The 20089-nt window shown below is 34.1% G+C and overlaps 1 protein-coding gene across 1 annotated transcript in view; it reads right to left on the bottom strand.

Moving 5' to 3' along the window:
• Nucleotides 1-20089, bottom strand: part of PAPOLG (poly(A) polymerase gamma) — a 32661-nt gene that overhangs the window by 1738 nt on the left and 10834 nt on the right. Inside the window, exons 5-22 of the mRNA XM_036262725.1 lie at nucleotides 19906-20015; nucleotides 18581-18634; nucleotides 16248-16359; nucleotides 13676-13765; nucleotides 11286-11424; nucleotides 10436-10508; nucleotides 9284-9404; nucleotides 8852-8936; nucleotides 8389-8442; nucleotides 6429-6548; nucleotides 5902-6011; nucleotides 4105-4226; nucleotides 3716-3891; nucleotides 3237-3325; nucleotides 2928-3148; nucleotides 2313-2378; nucleotides 1959-2015; nucleotides 68-162 (exon numbers count right to left, since the gene is read on the bottom strand). Coding sequence (XP_036118618.1) covers nucleotides 68-162; nucleotides 1959-2015; nucleotides 2313-2378; nucleotides 2928-3148; nucleotides 3237-3325; nucleotides 3716-3891; nucleotides 4105-4226; nucleotides 5902-6011; nucleotides 6429-6548; nucleotides 8389-8442; nucleotides 8852-8936; nucleotides 9284-9404; nucleotides 10436-10508; nucleotides 11286-11424; nucleotides 13676-13765; nucleotides 16248-16359; nucleotides 18581-18634; nucleotides 19906-20015 — 1894 coding nt within the window. The remainder of the gene's footprint in view (nucleotides 1-67; nucleotides 163-1958; nucleotides 2016-2312; nucleotides 2379-2927; nucleotides 3149-3236; nucleotides 3326-3715; nucleotides 3892-4104; nucleotides 4227-5901; nucleotides 6012-6428; nucleotides 6549-8388; nucleotides 8443-8851; nucleotides 8937-9283; nucleotides 9405-10435; nucleotides 10509-11285; nucleotides 11425-13675; nucleotides 13766-16247; nucleotides 16360-18580; nucleotides 18635-19905; nucleotides 20016-20089) is intronic.

The raw sequence follows: 20089 nt of genomic DNA, 5'->3' as shown, positions 1-20089 counted from the left end.
AAAAAGTGGCTTTATCTGAGTCACTAACGATTGCATATTCACCTAAATAAGGAGGCACTGCTTTTACCGATTAAGGGTCAGTCGAATGGAATTTTTGATGACACGAATGTTATTTGCTGGAACTGGAGATGATGAATCTGGTAGTTCTTTACTGGGCAGTCTCTATTACAAAGAAATAGAAACAAAGGAATAGCAAATTATAAGGCCCAACTAGTAAATCAGTCATAACTGAGTTTTCCCCCCAAATCCCTTAAGCTCCTAAACACTCAAGTATGTGTTGAATATTTTATCCCAATGTTCATAGGCATTTCTTGTTTGGGGAACTTTTTTTCTTTTTTTCCAGTCAGAGGTAAAAAGTAAAGGGATAGGAAAAGGATGAAAGTGTGAAGAGTGTGATGTATAGGAAAGAGGACTTTATTACATTAAATCAATCCTACTTCTGGACTAAGAAATACATAAAGAACACAGTCCTCAAAGTCAGGCAATGATAAAGAGAAATAGGAAGAACTTGGTTACTACACAGGAAACTCTTGGGGTGTGAGGTGTAAAATGAGTGTGTGTTACAGAGGAAAATTTGATATGTGGTTACATCCCTCAATTAGTTTCTGTAACACACTCATAAAGAACACCGTGAGATAAACTTTAGTTTTCAGGAAAACTGACTTTGTAATCAGGCAAGGTAACTGCAGTGATGGTGAAATTCAGGAATATCTATATGAGGGCTTTTGAGAATATTAAAGATTATTAAATGATGAAGGCAAAGTTTAAGAAATTGAAAAATGAAGACACCTAAAATACAGTGTGTGATGGAAACAGTATGTTAGCTTCTTGTCAAAGATGACTGCAAGAGTTAATTCTTCTCACATTGGCTAAACAAATATCTATATGATATCCAAAGCCATTCAAAATAACATGAAAAATTTCAAACATATAAAAGTAGGAAACAGGAAAAAGAAGGTTTCGATGCCATAACCAAGACTCAGACATTAACATTTTGCCACATTTGTTTGGTTTATGCCCTTACACGAAATATTTTAAAGCAAAACCCAGACATTCCATGCTTTCATACTTTAATATCCATTTCAAAGCTTTTTCTTCCATTATCATATCCATATTTTAATTATACACACATTTTTTGTAACCCACTCATATGTTAAAAGCAATTTTACAAATCTACTACTAATAGAAAATATGAAGTCACTCTATTTTGCTTTAGAATGGCCATTTAGAATACATCCTGGGGAACCTGCTAGGGCCCTATGACAGTTGATTGTGATGAAAAAAAACCCCACTTTATTATTTAATTGGGGGTGGTGAAAATAAGCCATTTTCTTCTTTGTTCACTGTAAACTCTCAGAGGACTTTCTCTGATTTACAAAAGGCTGATTTTTGAGGACCTGCTTATCAGTTTACCATGCTTAATAATACTATATTATTAGTTTCAATGGTAACACTTTAAAAAATAATTTAAATTGAGGTTTAGAAGCTCTTTAGCTCATGTTTTAAGGCACTCAGTATGTACACTAGTACATATGATTCCTTCAAAACATTAATAATATGGTTCCTAACTAGTCACCCTAAATCAGGACATAAGCAGTGGTGCATGACAAAAGATAACTATCAAGTGTTGGTAAGAAACTACTGTGCTGTGCACTAAACTGCCTTTTTTAATGATAAATAAAAAACAAAGGTTGAACAAAATATGAATAAATCATGAAGTCTTAAACTACTTTGTCTTTTCTAGACTTTTGGGGTACATATATTTAGGATCATATACTTTGCTTGCTATTTCCACTCCTAACTCCCAACTATATTGCTGGTCTTTGAGGGTAGGGACAAAATCTCTTTACCCTTTCCCTTCACCTAGTGCTAGGCTCTTAATAAGTTTTTGTAGCTGTACATTAAGTATACATTTTAACCTATGTATATTATTACCTATCAGTAAGACTATCTGTTACCTTTTTGCGTGAAGTATCAATAGTTGGAATAGGCATACATTCTCCCCCAATGGCATCCTAAAAACAGAAGAATTATATACAAGTGTAAACTTTCTCTCTTATATAAAAATGCTTATTTCTATATGAAATAAAATATAACAAAACTCTACAGATCCGATCTGATCCACTTTCAAATACAGTACTTTTCCTGATACATGGGGCCTAATTAAAAGTGTTTTGGCTCTGGCCGGTTTGGCTCAGCGGTTGGAGCATCGGCCTGAGGACCAGAGAGTCCTGGGTTCGGTTCCCACTAGGGGCACGTCCCCCAAAAAAGAACAATAAAAGTGTTTTGAAGTACACTATTAATATATTTACCACTGATTTTCTTTTTCTGTTTTCAGCAGCACGCGATTCCTTAAACTTTGATTCAAGTCGAATAAACTAAAATATAAACATTAAAATAATTGCTATTATTACCTATAAAAAAACATACAAAATCAATATAAACTGAGAGCTAATTAGTGATTAGGCTATCATCAAGACTACTTATAAATATGGGTTGATCACATAAGAGAATTTATAGTAGGCTTGGATTCAACGACCACCCTTAATTTCTAGTTTGAGTGATCTTTTGATTAAAACAATTCAGTTTATAATACATAAAATAGTTTTACCACCCTCTACTGGAGGCAGAGGAGATCAACATTATAACACACAATAAACATGATTGTTTAGTTACCAATGACTTCTGTGTAAGTCAAGAAGAAACTTATATTAATCATTCAAATTTTCAGACACAATAGTAATTTAAATTTAGGAAGAACAATCAGTATTGTTCCTTTAGGGTTAGAGTAAATATTATTTTTGAACAGGCAAATCCTAATAGAATACTAAGATGACTAGGGAGAACTGTGAGTTTCCTTAGTACTCCTTTAAAGTTAATTTTTTAAAAATCAACTACTGAAATCATGACTAAAGTTGTAACTTTACCTTTTCTATATCTTTCAACCTCTTTGAAGATACATCTATAGATGGGGAGTGGGATCTCTTGGGCACAACATTCTTTGTTATATTTGCCATTCCATTTAGATGTGGTTGTCCCTGGACAGGGTTGTGGGGTGTTGTGATCCTAGGAATAACATTTCGTCCTACTACAGTAGGAATAGTGCACACAGCTGGGGGTGATACAGCTTTTACTACAGAGTCAACTTCTGAAAAGGAAAAAAGACAGATTGTAGTAATTAAATATATATATATTTTTATATTAGAATCATTACAAACAAAAGTGTAGATACCTACTTGCACCAATGACTGGAATAGATAGTCCTTGAGCTGGTGGAACACTTAGTGGCTTTTCCACAATTACAGCAGCAGGCTCAACGTTATTCCTATTAACAGTGTTAAATGAGCATTAAATGACTAAACTTTACTTATTTAAAACACTTTTAACATTTAGGATTACTTCTTTCAGGTAGTCCTACTTTAATATTTCATTAAAAAAGAGAAAAGGGAAGAAAACGGAGGACACAGTGAGAATTAAGAGAAAAAAATTAAACAGAAAACGTGCATTTCTATGTACTAATCTAGACCCACATATTCATAAATCTATACCATGTCCCATAGGGTTACTAAAAGTTCTCCAGTATTTTTAAACACATTAACTGGTAAAATAAAACAAAATAATTTAACAATTAAAAAAGGTATTTAGAAAAAGATAGAAAAGTTTACATTATCCTCATATAAACTGAAGACTGAAAGGACAATTTTGAAATACAGACCTTTCTGTTTCTCCTGAAGGAGAAATATCAAGCTTCGAAGGTTTGTTTGTAGTCACTGGGGAATTAAAAGGTGTTCCATTATCAGTGTCTCTGGAGCTATCCAAACAACTGCTATCCAGAGATGATCTTTTGGATTGAATTCCACTTGAACTTCGACTGACATCAGAAAGACTTTGCTGAAAGGAGGGAAAACTTTTAGGATTTCAAGAAGCAAATGAGAACAGTAACTTTTCAGTTCTTAAGTACATATAAAATAATCTTTTGTGATGAATGAAGGTGAGATGTTGGTCTTAGATTGAATTGTCTGTACATTCTCAATGGGTTTGGGAGCTGTAAGAATGCAAATTTGGTCCAGGAATCATATTGGCAAGTTAAGATTACAAACTCACCTTTTTCTTTTTTTGAAGAATCTCTGCTGGAAGATAGTGATGAAGTTGTTTTTTTTTAACATGAGTTGCTTCAATTTTCATTCCCTCCTTTAGCATGTTTATATTATTTGCTTGTCTGTACACTGCAACAATGTCAATATGTTAAATGGAAACTTCTTCCTGAACCAAGATTTTTTTTCTAAAATGCATACTCTCCATCACTACACAAACACAAATGCACATCCCTTTACAGAACAAATACTTCTAAAACATTTTCACCAGGTCAGTGCTATTCAAATACTGACTACTTTTCTCATGTACAATTTCTAAGATGTTCCCAAAATCAAATCACATTAACAATATAAATGTATGAATAAAAAGTTTCTATCCAAATCTTGTTTTCTGTTATTTTCCCAAAAGGAAACTCTCCTCATAATTATTTGCCCAAGTCTGTTAATCCTTATACCAAATATCCAAGATGCAATTCAAGTCCTCCCCCTCCATGAAGCTTCTTTTACTATACCAATCATAGAATGTCAGATGTCAGAAACCAACTAGAAGTATCATCCTTATTATATAGGTGGGGGAATGAGGCTCATTAGCCCTGAACACCTTTGCTGGGGTCAGAATACACACACCTAGACTCCTACACAAGTGCTTTTCATACCTTATCAGAAAACCAGTTTTATTAACTACTGCATAAATGACTTAATGTATGTTAAATATGGTTATCCAGTTAGATTATAAGCTTACTGGCGACAGGGATGGAAGGTTTCTTTTGCATAGTAACTACTGTGAAATGAGATAAATTAATCTCTTGGGGTCTCCGTATCTCTACCTGGAGAACATTTTATACATTTATAATAATGATTCCCAATCCCCTCATTTTAAAAAAGTCAAGCCAAATTAGAATGGAAAAATTGATATCTATGTTTTCATTCCTGACTGCTGATAAAAGAATCACTAGGAGTGCTTGTTCAACTTGCAGACTCTCTGGCTCCATTCCCAGAGTGTGATTCAATAGTTCTAAGGTAATGCAGAGGAATGTGCACTTTCATGATAAACGTGAGGGCTAGTCAAAAAACATCCTGAAATCTCAGATGGGTCCAATCAAGAATATTAATAGTATAAATGTACACTATTCCAGTTTAAAACTATTCCAAATTTATAATAGATATATTAAGTTATACCAGAGAGAGGTATTAGGGAGCTAGATGTGAAAGACACTCTTTTCACTGACTCTGAAACATTCTGCAAGCCTGTATTGACTGATATTTATTTCACATTAAAAACGAACCAAAAAAACGTAAAAAGCATATCATTTTTATGACTGTGATTACAAACCCTGGCTTGTACACTAAGAATCACCTGTAGAGTTTCTTTAGTCTTTTTTTTTTTCTATTTTAGAAAAAAGTACATTCACATCGTACAAAACTCAAAGGGTTCAAGAATATTCAGTAAAGTCTTCTCACTCCTATCCCCTAAACACACCTGATTTCTTGACTTAGAAGCAACCAGTTCAGCCAGTTTCTTTTTAAAGAACTATATATTCTTCCAGAAATATTCTATTTTAAACAAGCATGCATATATTCTTTACTTATATAAATGGTAGCACACTATACTCACTGTTCTGCAATTTCCCCCCTACTTAATATGTCATGGAAATTGTTTTATCATGCCTTTTAAAGCAGCATAGATTTTCAAAATACAGATGTACGATATTCACTTAACCAACTGTAGAACTTTAAAAACTCAGCCAGATAATACTGCATTACAGCCAAGATTGAGAACCAAAGCTCTACAATGACGAAGTCTTACCTGTATCAGTAAATGACTGTATATCATATGTCAAGTCTATGTTAACACTTTCTGCATTTTCTACTCTTCGAAAAATTATTCCGAGGAACCACATTGATACGTAATTATTGCTATAAAATAAAATTTAAGAATTTCCATTAATTTTTTTACAATTTTACAGATGCCATCTGGTAATTAAAACTTGTGTCTTTATGAAAGAACACATATAAATTTCAATGTTTTGGCCAAATTCTTGAAAATGACACCAAGAACATTGGTATGTTATTATAAGGAAGATCACGCGGCTTTGAAAATGACTTACTGAATATATACTTGAAGATGCTCCAAATATTGTGATGGAGTTTTTGCTGGGGTCTGTGGGCTACCAATATAGCATGCACTTTGTTTTAATGCACGACTACTCAAATACAGAATGTATCATCCCCCATTAATGCCTATTAAATAACAGTCTCACAACTGATCTTATACAATGCATATATCAAATAACATTATTTAAGAACTATAATATTAAAAAATAATTAACTTACTCTTTATAATGTTCCTTACTTCCTGGGAATGACTGGGGATTTACATGGGCAAGAGTAATAAATTCATTCCGTTCCAAATTTCCAACAAGTACACGAATTTTAGATTCTACTAATCCAACCCTAAAATACAAAACAAAATTTTTCCATGTTAAATTTGGAAGTTATAGCCAAGTAAATCAAGCATTTCAGCTATGATGCTTTACATATTCATTTTTAAAATTCAGTCCAATATCTTAGTGACTCTTTAAAATATCATTCACGGAAATGACAAGTACTCAGTGCATTTCTTTTTTCCTTCTTTTTTAAAAAGAAGAACCGATCTATTTAATGCATTCCTGGTCTAAAATATCTGCCTGTAAAGACCATAAAATAGTCATGATTTCAGCATGGTTAATCTGTTTCTAAATATTTTTTCCACTTTCAAATTGTATGTCTAAACCCTAAGGCTAAGATGTGTTTACATAATGTGACACAAAACTAATAATTGGCACTTAATTTATGAAATACATATGCTCTGATTTTTACAAAATTGATACTAGATATTGCATTTAGAAATTCACTAAAATCAGATCTGATACTACTAAAATATCAAAAGTCTCATCAGATTTCTATAACTTTTCTATTTCACTTAAGAAATGTGACTGCTGGTTTGGCTCAGTGGCTGGAGTATTGGCCCCCAGACTGAAGGGTCTCTGGGCTGCGATTCTACTCAAGGGCATGTGCCTAGTTTGCAGATTCGAACCCCAGCCCTAGTTGGGGTTGTGTAAGAGGTAACTAATTAATGTCTCTGTCTCTATTTGTCCTCTCCCTACCCCCTTAGTCCCTACCACTCTCTCTTTTACAAAAAAAGGGAAAAACATCCTTGGGTGAGGATTAACAAAAAAACAAAAACAACAAAAAAGAAATATGACCACTGTCAGCTATCATATTAATGATTTTAAGAATTAGAAAGAATAAGTACAAGAACATTTTTACATTTTTTTAAACACCAGAAAAAGCTTACACATTATAACTGTGTGCTCAACAGTAGATATACAAAACACTGAATTATTCCTCACGGTAATCTAAATGAGAAACTGGTAAACTTTCTCTGTAAAGGGACAGATAATAAATGATTTAGGCTTTGTGTGCCATTCTATTTCTGTTGCAACAGTTCAACACTGCCTTGTAGCAAGAAAGTAGCCAGAGACAACATATAAATCAGTGGGTGTGGCTGTGTTCTAATAAAACTATATTTATAAAAACAGGTAGCAGATTGGATTCGGCCCAGACCATAGTTTCCTGACTTATAAAATACTGTTTTAGTGAAAGGTTTCTTTTTAGGGTCCCTTTAATTATCAATGAAATAAGCATTAAATCCTTGAAGAAAAATTAGATAGTACTGTCCTGTTTTCCTTTTCCAGAAGTCAGACCTGAAGAAAGCACAATCATCTCCGGTAGCCTAATAGCTTCTGTCTGATGGAGCTATGAAAGTCAATACACTAGAGACAAAGGAAATATATTTAGGTGCACTAGAAAGAATGCACTGCTTCTTGACCAAAATATCTCCTCTCTGTTGACAGAAGCTTAAAATTCTGAAACCTTTCATGCCACCATCTCCTAAATTAAAAGAATATATAAAATGTTTCTTTCTTATAGTTTTGATGGAAAAAACATGATGGCAAGGATGGAAAACTCAGTAAGAGGCTATCAGAATTATTTAAGTTGACTCACAACTTTGCTTAAAACTGATTTTGAGAAGTGACAGAAGGCAAAGATCTGTATATATATCATTATCTTGTCTTATTTTTGATTCTGAAACATTACTTTGATAGCATTTCTTAAACAATGATGCTCCATAGTCACGTATAACAGCATCAATAAGATTTAATAATTTTAAAAATAGAAAAAGTAAATGGTAAGGCACCATACAAATGTAGCCACCATACAGCAGGTAAAGAACTTGAAATATAAGTCTTACCACTCTAGATGGTTTTCTTCTGTTGATGCACTGGCAGTCAATACTATATAATGTCTATGAAGAATTTTCAGCAACAATCAGAAAAAAGGAAAAAAAGCCATAAATGTTGTTAGTGTTTGATTTTCCATCATTAATTTTTCTTTCTTTCTCCCAGTGAACAAAAGAGCTAATGCAGGCACACACACTTTATGAAAATCAAAACAAGTTCTAATTTTTACAAAAGTAATTACAGACCCTACAATTAAGGCACAATTCACTAAAAATAAAACCCAAAAGAATCACTAACACTGGGTTATATAATACTACAAAACAGAGACAGACTCTTTCATTACTTAGGAATTCTGTTAACCTATTCTCTACCTCATTTGAAATATAAGTGACAATTTTCACCTATCATTTATTAACTTTGTAAGTTTAACATTCTTTACACACACACACTAAAAAAAAGGAAAATTTCAAATACCTATACTTTTGAAAAAAATTTGGTGGCTCAAGTAGTTTGGACCAATCCGATTTCCCTTGAAGAATTTCACCTGTGACTGTGAGACCTAAGTTGAGAGAGAGAGATTGGTTGGTTGATTTTGAACACCGACAATCATATTACTGTATTACCCTACCCCCAAACCTCTAACCCCACCAAATTCTTAAGTTAAAAAAAAATGTAAATTTATTATGTTCTTTCTCAGAACACAAAAATCAATTTCAACCATATTGGGATGGCTCCATTTCTGGCCTTAACAATATCATGTATTTTGGAAAACCATTTACTAAAAAAGTAAATACACAGTTGAAAGAACTTTAAGAAATAATAGGCATAACTGCAATATAGAATAAAACTGTTGTCAACCAAAAACTTGTGGGAATTTGTAAAGGGCAATAGGGCCAACAGGTTTACCTTGTTTAAATTCTTCTACCATTACTGTTCGAGTTGATGTGGACACATTATACGTAGAATTCTGTTGTGGGTAGGCAGGGGTGATTATGGGCATGAGATGATACCTATCTGATGGATTTACCTGTGAAATTAGAAGCAGAATAATTGATCTATTCTCCTATTTCAGTTGTCCTCACTTCATTTCCCCAAAAGTCTGAAGAATATGAAATATAAATTCAATACTACATTTCCTCAATTCTAAGAAGTACATTTTCCCCTCCCCAACTACATTTATTTCTGAAGTCAGATGTGACTGACAGTCAAAGGAAATACTGCAGAAGTTTACTTTTCCCCTAAAAAGTTGTTAAATTGATGGTGCATCTTATAAACATGGTCTTTTAGAACCAACAAAATACAGTATCATAGCTGCAAAAGGCATTATATGGTCCAATGGTTCTCAATCCTCTTTCTGCACCTATTCAATGGTTGACTTCCCCTAGGTTACTCAGAGAAATGAGCACTTACTCTAAAAGCAAATTAAAATGCAAGGTGAGGCCCTGGCCAGTTTGGCTCAGCAGTTAAGAGCATCGGCCCTTGGACTGAAGGGTCCCGGGTATGATTCCCAGTCAAGGGCATGTACCTGGGTTGCAGGTTCAATCCCCAGCCCCAGACAGGGTTGTGCAGGAGGCAACCAATCGCTGTGTCTCTCTCTCACAGATGTTTCTCTCTCTCTCCTCCCACCCCTCCCTCTCTTCCATTCTATGCAAAAATCAATGGAAAAATCCTCGTGAGAGAATTAAACAAAAAGCAAGGTGAGTGATAGCTATGTGATCTTGGAACCATGAATCTGCTTTAAATTGTACTGCAAAGCAAATCTTTTATATACCTCAGTACTTTATTAGAAATTATAAGAGTTTTTAACAATGGATTATGACATTATAGTTGATACACCTACTCATCTAGTCTTATATGGGTGATTTTTTAATTGATGTAACATCTGGATTATCACTGGAGAAACACATCATCTGCACCAAAAAACACAGAAGAAGAAGGGAAAGGACTATAGTTATATAGAAGGAAGATGAGCAGGCACAAGAGGAATTATCTTTAGACTGTAATTTAGAGAATCGTCCTTTTCAAAAAAGATTTAATGAAATTCTGTAAGTCACATACCCGAGGATCCCAAACAGGCAAATTCAAATTGCTTTCTTCTGGTTGTTTCAGCAGCACAGGATTTGGCCATTCCCTAACATGAATAAGACAAATTAACTCACATAGGACCTTACTTCAGCAACTATATGAAATGCTAAAATCATTACTTTCCACAGCAAATGTTTTGGGTATTTGGCATTTTAAAAAATAGAACAAATCTGCTTATTTTAAAGCAGTATTCTCTGAAAGGGTAAATCCTGCTTTATCCATTTGCTGTATCTAATTTAAATCTGAATTTTCCCCTTCTCATTTACTTTTATGGATTTAACTCTGATAATAACAGCAGCAGCTAATATTTACTGAAAATACTCCTAAAAAATCCATGCAGTAGCTATGATTATCATTTCCATTTTACATATGAGGAGACTTAAACCACCTCAACATAGTAACTGGCTAGTATTGTGACCACTCTCTCAAGCTAAAGGTACACATTTACAGATCCCTGGAAAGTGCCATCTGGTATCCCACTGGTTCAAATTTGATGTTTTTAAACTTTTAACTTAAAAAAGGAATGCAGCCCTGGCCAGTGTGGCTCAGTTGCTTGAGCCTGGTCCCATGCACCAAAAGGCTGCCAGTTCAATTCCTGGTCAGGGCACATGCCTGGGTTGTGGGCTTGATCCTCACTAGGGGGTATGCAGGAGGCAGCCAATCAATGTCTCCCTCTGCCCTCCTCTCTAAAATCAATAAAAACATATTATAAAAAAAGTAATGTAAGATAACAGAAAAAGTCTATACATAGCTCTTAAATTTCCAAACAAATTTACATAAAGGCAGATTAGTAAATAGTGCAAGTATGCACATGAATACTTACCACTTAGAAAAAACTAAAAAGAACTTATGAACTAAAGTAGAGGCTGCTGCATTTGGATATAATTGGCAAGTTCTTGCAACTAGCATTGCCCAAGAGACACCACCAAGGAATCCCAGCATGTTGGAATAAATACCACGTCCTATAAAATTAACATATTTGTTAATTATTGTTAGGACCTACTATCCATAGCATTCAACTGTAAAGAACAGGATTACTTCCTTCCTAAGACTGTTGTTTAGAAGTCTTTTCCTCTATAGAGATATTAAAATCAATAAGCAGACCTTCATGCTAGGCCCAGTCTTATTGGTAAATCATCAGCTGCTCACCTCAGCCTTCTACTTAGCCCTCCAATACAGACACCCCATTCCCTGCCTCAGTTCTGACTGCCGAACTAGGTTCCACTGATATAACCTTGGAATCTCCCACATTTCAATATTTATTGGTTGAGAAAGAAATGAAAAGAAGGAGGCAAGATCTGGAGGGTCTGTAAGTAGGGAAAAATATAAACATTTCATTAGCAATCATATTCCTGGGCATTTTAAAATCAAGTGTAAGGCTGGAGACTAACTTTAGTATTTTGCATAATTTGGATACTTCTCCATAAAGTATAGCATACCACCGATATTACTCATTTCTAGTATGATTGTTTCTTATAGCAATCTATAAAAAAGCATTACCATATTTCATCAAACCTAAGATCCTTTCAATTATATAATAGAGCATGATTTTATATCCCATTAAGAGAAAAAAAATACAAAATATCAATTTCAGATATATTAAACATAAAAAATATGCATCTAAGAATTAACAAAACATGGTATTTAATCTGTAAGGAAAGACAAGTTGTTTGTGATATCCTCTCACTGCAAATTACTTTATTCTCACTATACAAGATAACTGAGCCAAATGACAAATTCTGCTTGCTTAAGGTTTTTTTTAGATGTGTACTAATATTATGGTAGCCACAAGTTATATATGGCTATTTTTTGGGGGGTGGGGGGTAACGACTTTTATTGAGACATCATTTACATACCTTAAGACTCATCCATTTAAAGTATAAAATTGAATGACTTTTAATATATTTTTCACAGAGTTGTGTAATCATCACTATAATCAATTCTGGAACATTTTTATCACCATCCAAAGAAACTTTTAACAGTCACACCCCTCCTCTGTGCCTGCCAATCCTCCCAGACTTAGGCAACTTGAAGTCTACTTTCTGTCTCTATAGATTTACCTATTCTGGACACTTCATATAAATGGAATTGTATAATATGGGTCTTTTATGACTGGCTTCCTTCATTCAATATAATGATTTCAATGTTCATGTATGTTGTAACGTATCAATAAATACTTCATCCTTTTTTTATTGCCAAATAATACTCCACATTATGAATACACCACTTTTTGTTTATCTGTTCATCAATTTATATAACATAGTTGTTTCTACTTTTTGACTATTATGAATAATGCTGCTATGAACATTTGTGTATAAGTTTTTGTGTGGACATATCACTTCTCTTAGGTGCAATTTAACTGTAAATTAAATTAAAGTTAAATAAAATTCGGTTCCTCATCTGCACAAGGACTTGGTAGCTACATGGTTACTGTGTTGTACAGCACAGATAGGAAACATTTCCATCATCACCGAAAGTTTTATTGGAGAGCACTGTTTAGACTATGTAAAACTTAGTGCCAGAAGTGTAGCACTACTTAAATGTAGTTACAAATAGTACAAAATGTGCTGTGTCAGCTCAGGATTGGGTCTTCATCAACCACATCCTATACATATAAACTAGTGCAGTTCCAGGTTTTATTAGAAGAGTGTTAAAATGTAAAAACAGCCCTGGCTGATTTGGCTCAGCGGTTGGAGCGTTGGCCTGCGGACCAGAGAGTCCCGGGTTTAGTTCCCGCTAGAGGCACGTACCAAAAAATGAATAAATAAAATTAAAAAAAAAAAAAAAATGTAAAAACAAAAAGTTAAACTATCACTGTAGGCTCTTCATTTAATAAATTTACTGTGAACACTTACTATAAACTTTGTTGGTGATGGGGAGACAAAGATAAGTAAGATGGTTCTGCCCATAGAGAGCTCCAAGTACAATGAGGGTTTCACTCTTCAAGTCCTAACTCATTCTGACTGCCTGGCTGAAACCTAAGATGGAAAGTCAGGGGCTTTTCAGTTTTCATCAATGGGAAAAGGAGGTAGAGTCACACATTATAGCACCATAACCCCTGCACCCGAAAAAGAAATAACATCTCCAAAACTTATTAGACTTCAATCCCTCAATATCAACAGGCTCCAGAGTTTTCATGTATGCTTCTATTATTGGCAACTAAAAATTGTAAATTTTATAATACAAACATAAAATAAGAGTTGGGATACTTACGTTTTGCCCATAATTTGACTGCTCTTAGGGTGAGTCTAAAAGTTTCTTTATTTGGCACTAAATGCAAAATTTCATCAGTAACTCTACATCCTGAAAAAGATAAAATATTCACTTTTCATTATGCAACAAAACCCAGTTAATCCTAAGCCCTTTTACCTCCAGACTCTCAAATGCTAAAAATATCAAAGGTAATAAAATGTGAGGGTTTATTTTTCTCTCTGTCTTTGAAATTTTGCACTTATATATATGAGAAATCACTTTACTTTTTAAAGAATTAAAAAACACATTGGGTAAAGTAACCCAATAATAAAATAAGAGATAGGACTACCTTTTTAGCTTTCTTCCACATTTGATTTTACTGTTAATCAACATGCTCCCAAGTTATAAATGTGTTATTGCTTTAATGCCAACCTTATTCACAAACACTGTGATTTACTGTTGCACTCTGGAAATACTGCTAAACACAATGATTCAGTTAAACAAGATGCTATAAACCAATGGTTCTCAAAGTACGGTCTGTGGACCCCTGGGAATCTGTTAGGTCAAACCTATTTTTATAATTACACTAAGGTTTTCTTTGCCTACTTCACTGTGTTAACATCTGCACTGATGGTGCAATCGCAGTGGTGGGTAAAACTGCTGGAACTCTAGCAATGAATCAAAGCTGTGGCAACAATGTACTGAACAGACATATTTACTGCCATGTATTTGCAGTCAGAAGACAGGAAAGGAACCTGTGCAGATATTTGAACATGTTCCATGAAAGCTAAACTACCTGCTTTTTTTCAAGGAATACCAGTTTTACTTGAAATAATGGTTGATAGACAAACTATGGTTATTCATACTTGGGAATTTAGCAGATATTTTCTAAAAAGAATAAAGTGAGCCTTGCATCAAGGAAAATTTATTGCCAATAATATTTGAGTTTCTAAGTAAAACTGAGAATTTTGGACTAGTATCTGCTACTGTGAGCTTCTGAGCTCTCCAATACTTAAAGACTTTTAGATAAGATTGGAGATGATATTAATAAATATAATTTTGATTTTTGATACTTCATAATAAAATGTGAATTAACATTTAGAAGAGCCAAATTATTTTGTGAACTAAAAATTTCCAAATAATGAAGGCATCATAGTACAAAATCAAGCATGAGTAAAAGATCCAGTCAAAGAATAAGACAGACCAATGGATTTTAATGTAATAGAGTACAAAAAGTTAACTGATATAGTTTTAGATTTGATATTCTAACCAACCTTTAAAAACAGATCACTTCTACTCAGCAATAAAAAGGACAAACTACTGATATATGCTACAGACATAAACTTCAAACATGCTAAGTAAAAGAAGCCAGACATAAAAAACTACATATTGTATGATCCCATTTCTATAAAATGTCCAGAAAAGGCAAATCTATAGAAATAGAAAATATATTAGTGGTTGCCTGGGACTGGGGGTTTGGAAAAGGGAATGACTGCAAATAGGTATGAGGGATCTTTTGAGGATGATGAAAATGTTCTAAAATTGAATTGTGCACAACTCTGAATATACTTAAGACTACTAAACTGTACACCTAAAAAGAATGAATTTTACAGTATGTAATTAGACCTCAATAAAGCTGTGGGAAAAAAACACACCTGTTGCCCTGGCCAGTTTGGCTCAGCGGTTAGAGCGTAGACCTGTGGTCCAGAGAGACCCGGATTTGGTTCCTGCTAAGGGCACGTACCTCGGTTGCAGTTTGTCCCTGGCCCTGGTTGGGTCGTGCGGGAGGCAGCCACTCGATGTGTCCCTTTCACATCGATGTTTCTCTCTCTGTCTCTTCCTCTCTCTCCCTCCCACTCTATCTGAACAAAAAAGGAAAAATGTCCTCGGGTGAGGATAAAAAAAATAAAATAAAACAAAAAAACCACACCTGTTACTGGTCAAGTGTTAGTGTAGTATCAAAAAATATCCACAATTATCTGGAAATATTATTAAAATACTCTTCCCTATTCCAATTACATATATTTAAGAGGCCAGATTCTCTTCCTATGCTTCAATCAAAACAAAATATTGTAAGAGATTGACTGCAAAAGCAAATATGATAATCTAGCTGTCTTATTATATCAAATATTAAAAAGATTTGCAAAAATGCAAAATAAGCCATTACTCACACAAAAATGTATTTAAATTCACTTATAATGGGTTGACTATTGTTATTTAAAAGTAAACAAACAAATAATTTAAAATTTTCTGTTTTTATTTCTATATGGTAAATATTGACCATATTACATGGTCAGTATTAGATATAACCCACATAAACAGATCCTTGGGGTCCTCAATAAATTTTTAGAGTATAAATAGGTCCTGCGACCAGTATGTTTGAAAACCACTACTATAAACATAAACATTCAAACAAATTTATTTTAAAGATGCTTAAATGTGGTCAGATTACCTGTATAGAGAAAAGTACATTATCATTTTAAAAATAAGTTAGTCCAATTCCTTAAAATGTCCATTAATAGTTCTGCAAATAGATTTCTCTCTGTCAAACTGTTTTCAGGCAGGTGGCTGAGATTTCTTTTTAGAAGCTTACCATTTAGGCTGCGAATACACCTTATATCAAGGCTTCTCAGTCGAGAGTCGTCTCTTAGATCTAAATTATCTGATATGGTTTGTATTGCCAGTCTTGCAAAGACTAGATCAATCTTAGGAAAGATGCAAAAAACAAAAAACAAAAAAAAAACCAAGTATTACTTTTTCTTCTTCTAGTCCATTCTTCCTCCTCCCCTTGTCAAAATTAAAAAGTTGTAATTATAAGTACTGGAAGTTCTACCAAAATTTCAAAAGGCCTATGTAGGCAATCTCATATGGGAAAATCACCGAAAAGTTTTGTGAGGGCAATTAAATCTTCAAATTAAGAGAAAGCATTTTAATTTTAACACATATGCCAAGCATTAAAAAAAAAAAAAAAAAAAAAAAATCAAAGACCTTATTGAATTTCTAGATAAAGATGGCAGATCCAACACACATTTACATTCACTCCCTCTGGAAACCCCTCTAAGATACCAGCAAAATTTGCTTTGTTTTTGCTTAGTTTTGTTTTCTTTTTAAAGGTGTGACCCTCTAGGACCCAAAAAAAAAAAAAAAATACAAGACAACAGCAAAAATTATGAAAACTGGAAAGTAGATGAGCAAGTGGTAACAGATTCAGCAGATCTAAGAAAGCAAAGATAAAAAATATTTGTAACCAAGAAATAAGAACAGAGGCTTTAAATAAATACATATGTAACAAAAAAAATATTCTTAGAAATTAAAAATATGACAGCAGAAACAGAAAACAACAGAAAGTTTGGGAGATAAGAAAACCATAAAAAGGAGAAAAAATATGAAGATGTGGCCAGTAAGTGGAAGGAAAATTAAAAAAAAAAAAAGGGTAGTCAGGCCCTGGCTAGTTTGGTTCAGCAGTTAGAGCATTGGCCCGCAGTCCAGAGAGACTCAGGTTCGGTTCCCGCTAAGGGCACGTACCTCAGTTGCAGTTTGTCTCCGGCCCCAGCGGGGGTTGTGCAGGAGACAGCCACTCGATGTGTCCCTTTCACATCAATGTTTCTCTCTCTCCCTCTCTTTCTCTCTCTTCCTCCCATTCTATCTGAACAAAAATGGAAAAATGTCCTCGGGTGAGGATAAAAAAAAAAGGTGGTCAGGAGCTCCAGAAAAGAAAGGAAACAATACAATGGAAGTCAATACAATTTCTAAGAACTGAAGGATAGAAGTTTCTAAATTGAAACAGGACTACTGAATACCTAGCATGTTTGATCGAAAAGACACATACTAACATATATTACCATGAATTTTTTAACTGTGAAAACTAGAAAAAAAAAAATCATGTTAAGTGTCCAAAGAGACAAAACAGATCACATACAAAGGATGAAGAACCAAATGGCATGACACTTCTCAACACAGCATGGAAGCTAGAAGAAAATGAAGCAAGGCCTTCAAAATTCTGAGAACATTACTCAGCCAAACTACCAATTTGGTGTGAGAAAATAATAAAGATATTTTTTTAGAGAGATAGAAACATTAATATGAGCGAGTAACATCGATTGGCTGCCTCCTGCATGCCCCCTACTGGGGACTGAACCTGTAATCCTGGCATGTGCCCTAATAGGGAAACGAACTGGGACCTCGGTCCCAGTGATGACGCTCAATCCACTGAGCCACACTGGCCAGGACATTTTTAAATATGCAAGATCTCAAACACATGTGCTCTCTCTCAGGAAGGAAGTGGATGAGTGCCACTAAAATGAGAGTCAAGAAAGAAAACTCTAGAGAAGTATAAGGAAATCCCAGGATGACAGGAAAAAAAAAAGATGTTAGGATGTCAGCTGTATATCAGCAATGGAGAATAATCAGTGTGGACTGGAATCGGTGAGAAAATTCTGAGATATTTTTCAAGATGATGACAGAATACCTAAAAAATCTAAATCCATTAAAAGGAAACTTAGACAACTAGGACAGGGTGGGTTTGAATTAGTCTTAAGCATAAGGCCCAAGCTAACAAATTGCAAAGCAATTAACTCCCAAGAGAACAAAATGCCACACAGCAAAAATGGTAGTCTAGATACTTTGTGCTCAGTTTTGAGCATTATTTATAAGATCATAATAATGTGAACACTAAATACTGTTCCACCAAAATTATAATTATGTTAGAGGATTATGGGAATGAGAAAAATGGGGTAGGAATAAAAGTTCATTTTCCATGGTGAGAAGTCAACGGATATAGGAGATAGAAAGGTGAGGGACTAAAGACTATTTGATTCTTTAAGATACGTTCCTAAATTAAGACTTATTAAAAAAGAAAACTAGAAAAAAAACCTCATGGGTTAAGTAATTCAACCGTAAAGTCAGAAAAATATTGAAAACACTTACTTCAATTCCATCAAATTCAAATTTTATAACAGGTACAAAGGCATCTTCTACAGCCTACAAAAGAAAAAATTATATATATATATGGTATAATCCTTTGTACACCTTTCCTAACTGCCAATGATGTGAATACCTTTGCCCTCAATTTTATCTTAACAGAAAAAGTGAAAATGTTCTTGGTCTCTCATTCTAGGTAAGTACTCCTACTTTGCAACTGTGTTATTTAAGATACACAAAATGTCTATGACAGTTAGTTACCTAACTTATTCTTCTCTTAAAAATATTCATCATAAACTAGCAGGCAGAACTGCTATCATCTGAGTACTTACTATTTGTTGAGATTAAATTGAAAACTGATCATTTACAAAGGGCACTTGTGTCAGAAATTAAAATACAATCAGAACTCATGATTAATCTATCAAAAAAATAATATAGTCAATATAGTTTGGATTTAGTAGAAACGTCTTTGAGTCTTCCTTAATTCTCCAACCTAATGTTTAACTTTCTTCTCCATTCCTAGACACCCAATAATGCAGATTCTTTAATTTCCATCTTATCCTAGCACCTCAGATTGTATTAAAACTATTCATTCAGGCCCTGGCCGGTTTGGTTCAGCGGTTAGAGCGTCGGCCTGCGGTCCTGAGAGACCCGGGTTTGGTTCCCGCTAAGGGCGCGTACCTCGGTTGCAGTTTGTCCCCGGCCCTGGTCGGTTGTGCAGGTGGCAGCCACTCGATGTGTTCCTTTCACATTGATGTTTCTCTCTCTCTCTCTCTGTTCCTCTCTCTCCCTCCCACTCTACCTGAACAAAAAATGGAAAAATTTCCTCGGGTGAGAATAAAAAAAAACAAAACAAAAAAACTATTCATTTGGTTCGTTCTCCCAATCCTTCCCTCCCTCCCATAAACTGTCTTGTTCACTATTGTATTTGTGGAACTAAGGCCAGTGTCTGATGAATCACTGGTGCTGAAATTTTATTTACGAATCAATGGCAACATATACACATATAAAGGGTTACTACTAATTAACTTTATATATATTTGTAAATTATATCATCAATTCTCAGAAAAACCTTATAAAAATGTTATTACTCCATCTCCATTTTGCAAGTGAGGAAACTAAGGCTCAGAGAGAATAGGTAACTTGACCAAAATCTAAGAGCTAAATTTCTAGATTCAAATCCAGATCTGTAAAACTTTGTAAAGCATGTGTTCTTTATCATTATCCTAATGAGATAAAGCAACTTCTTAAGAAATATTTCAACAATCATAAGCCCTAGCTTTTAGTTATTTTTAACAAGTTCAAAATATTAAACACAAGAGGATACTTACTCTTAAATTTCTAATGCCATCTTGATGTTTCAATTTTTCAAAAAAAGACTGAAAAAAATCAGACCTCTCCACATGTCTTGGAGCTACACAAAGTGCATCAATGTCAGCTCCTGCAAATCAAAGTATTTCTTATTATTTTTATTAAGTACACACAAACATATGTACAATAAAGTATGCAGCGAGT

Source organism: Molossus molossus, unplaced genomic scaffold, assembly GCF_014108415.1.
Source record: "Molossus molossus isolate mMolMol1 unplaced genomic scaffold, mMolMol1.p scaffold_m16_p_15, whole genome shotgun sequence".
Lineage (NCBI taxonomy): Eukaryota > Metazoa > Chordata > Mammalia > Chiroptera > Molossidae > Molossus > Molossus molossus.
Note: the sequence above shows the minus strand (reverse complement) of the source record. Positions and strands in the feature narration are given on the sequence as shown.